The 1,039-nt window shown below is 43.9% G+C and overlaps 1 protein-coding gene across 1 annotated transcript in view; it reads left to right on the top strand.

The window, feature by feature from the left end:
• Positions 1-468, top strand: part of Arl4 (ADP ribosylation factor-like 4) — a 27,620-nt gene extending 27,152 nt beyond the window's left edge. The window contains exon 3 of the mRNA XM_043030281.2: positions 153-468. Coding sequence (XP_042886215.1) covers positions 153-326 — 174 coding nt within the window. The 3' untranslated portion in view covers positions 327-468. The remainder of the gene's footprint in view (positions 1-152) is intronic.
• The last annotated feature ends 571 nt before the right edge of the window (positions 469-1,039 follow it).

Here is a 1,039-nt window from a genome sequence, read left to right as displayed (position 1 = left end):
TCTCTTTCTCTCTCTCCCTCACCTCTCTCCCTCCACCTACACCTCACCCCCCGCCCCTCCCTACCTCTCCCTCCCTCCCCGTCTCCCCCTCCCTCCCTCCCTCTCACCCAGAAGCAATCTCACATCTCTCTCTCTCTCTCTCCTTCTCTCAGGTGGAGAAGGCCCTAGGATTGAAGGATCTCGGCCCTGCACAGCTCTACCACGTCCAGCCATCCTGCGCCATAATAGGAGATGGTCTTGAAGACGGCCTGGAGTCCCTCTACGATATGATTTGCAAGAAAAAGAAGATTAACAAAAATAATCACAAAAACAGCAAAAAGAGGTGATAGTGTGTCGTGTTATGGACGCTTGTGATATACTCAGAGAGCGCGCGCGCGTGTGTATGTGTGTGTGTTTTATAATAGCTGTAGGGACAACTGTATTAAATATGAGAAGAAGAAAAAAATCTAAATAAATTATATGAATGAAGGTTTGTGTGTTATTTCGTCATTTGGTTTACGTGGATGACACACTATAGAGTGACTCAGCAGTATCGTTAAAGAACTGCTAAAGTTAACCATAATAACAACAGAAATATAACATACAGGGCGCAATCCTGTGCAAAATGGTTGTTCGCAAAACTCGCGATAACAGTCCTGTCACTCCAGCAAGAAATTGCACGGACCGAGAACTCAACACAAGAATCAAAAGAAAAGTATTACAGGTTCTGAATTGCAGGAAAAAAAACGAAAGTAAAGTACACAAGCATTGTACAGGGAGTGGAGAGGGTGGGGGAGGGGGAGGGGGAGGGGGGAATGCCGTAAGGCCAGTGACCGAAGTCTTGAAAAGGTAATTATTCCTTCCTTTACCACTTTTTGTGCTATATTCACACGGACTTGGCATTACACATTTTTTATATATATATATATATATATATATTCTTCGTTATTATCGAGTGAACTTTATTCACATCGCTGGCCTGGATAACTCGCAGTTAAACGGTTAATATGCGGTTAAGTGCGGGAACAACACCCTCAAAAAAGAAGGTGCTTGACAATTG

The sequence above is a fragment of the Penaeus japonicus genome, unplaced genomic scaffold, assembly GCF_977035675.1.
Source record: "Penaeus japonicus unplaced genomic scaffold, GWHDUDI00000001_assembly GWHDUDI00000021, whole genome shotgun sequence".
Taxonomy (NCBI): Eukaryota; Metazoa; Arthropoda; class Malacostraca; order Decapoda; family Penaeidae; genus Penaeus; species Penaeus japonicus.
Note: the sequence above shows the minus strand (reverse complement) of the source record. Positions and strands in the feature narration are given on the sequence as shown.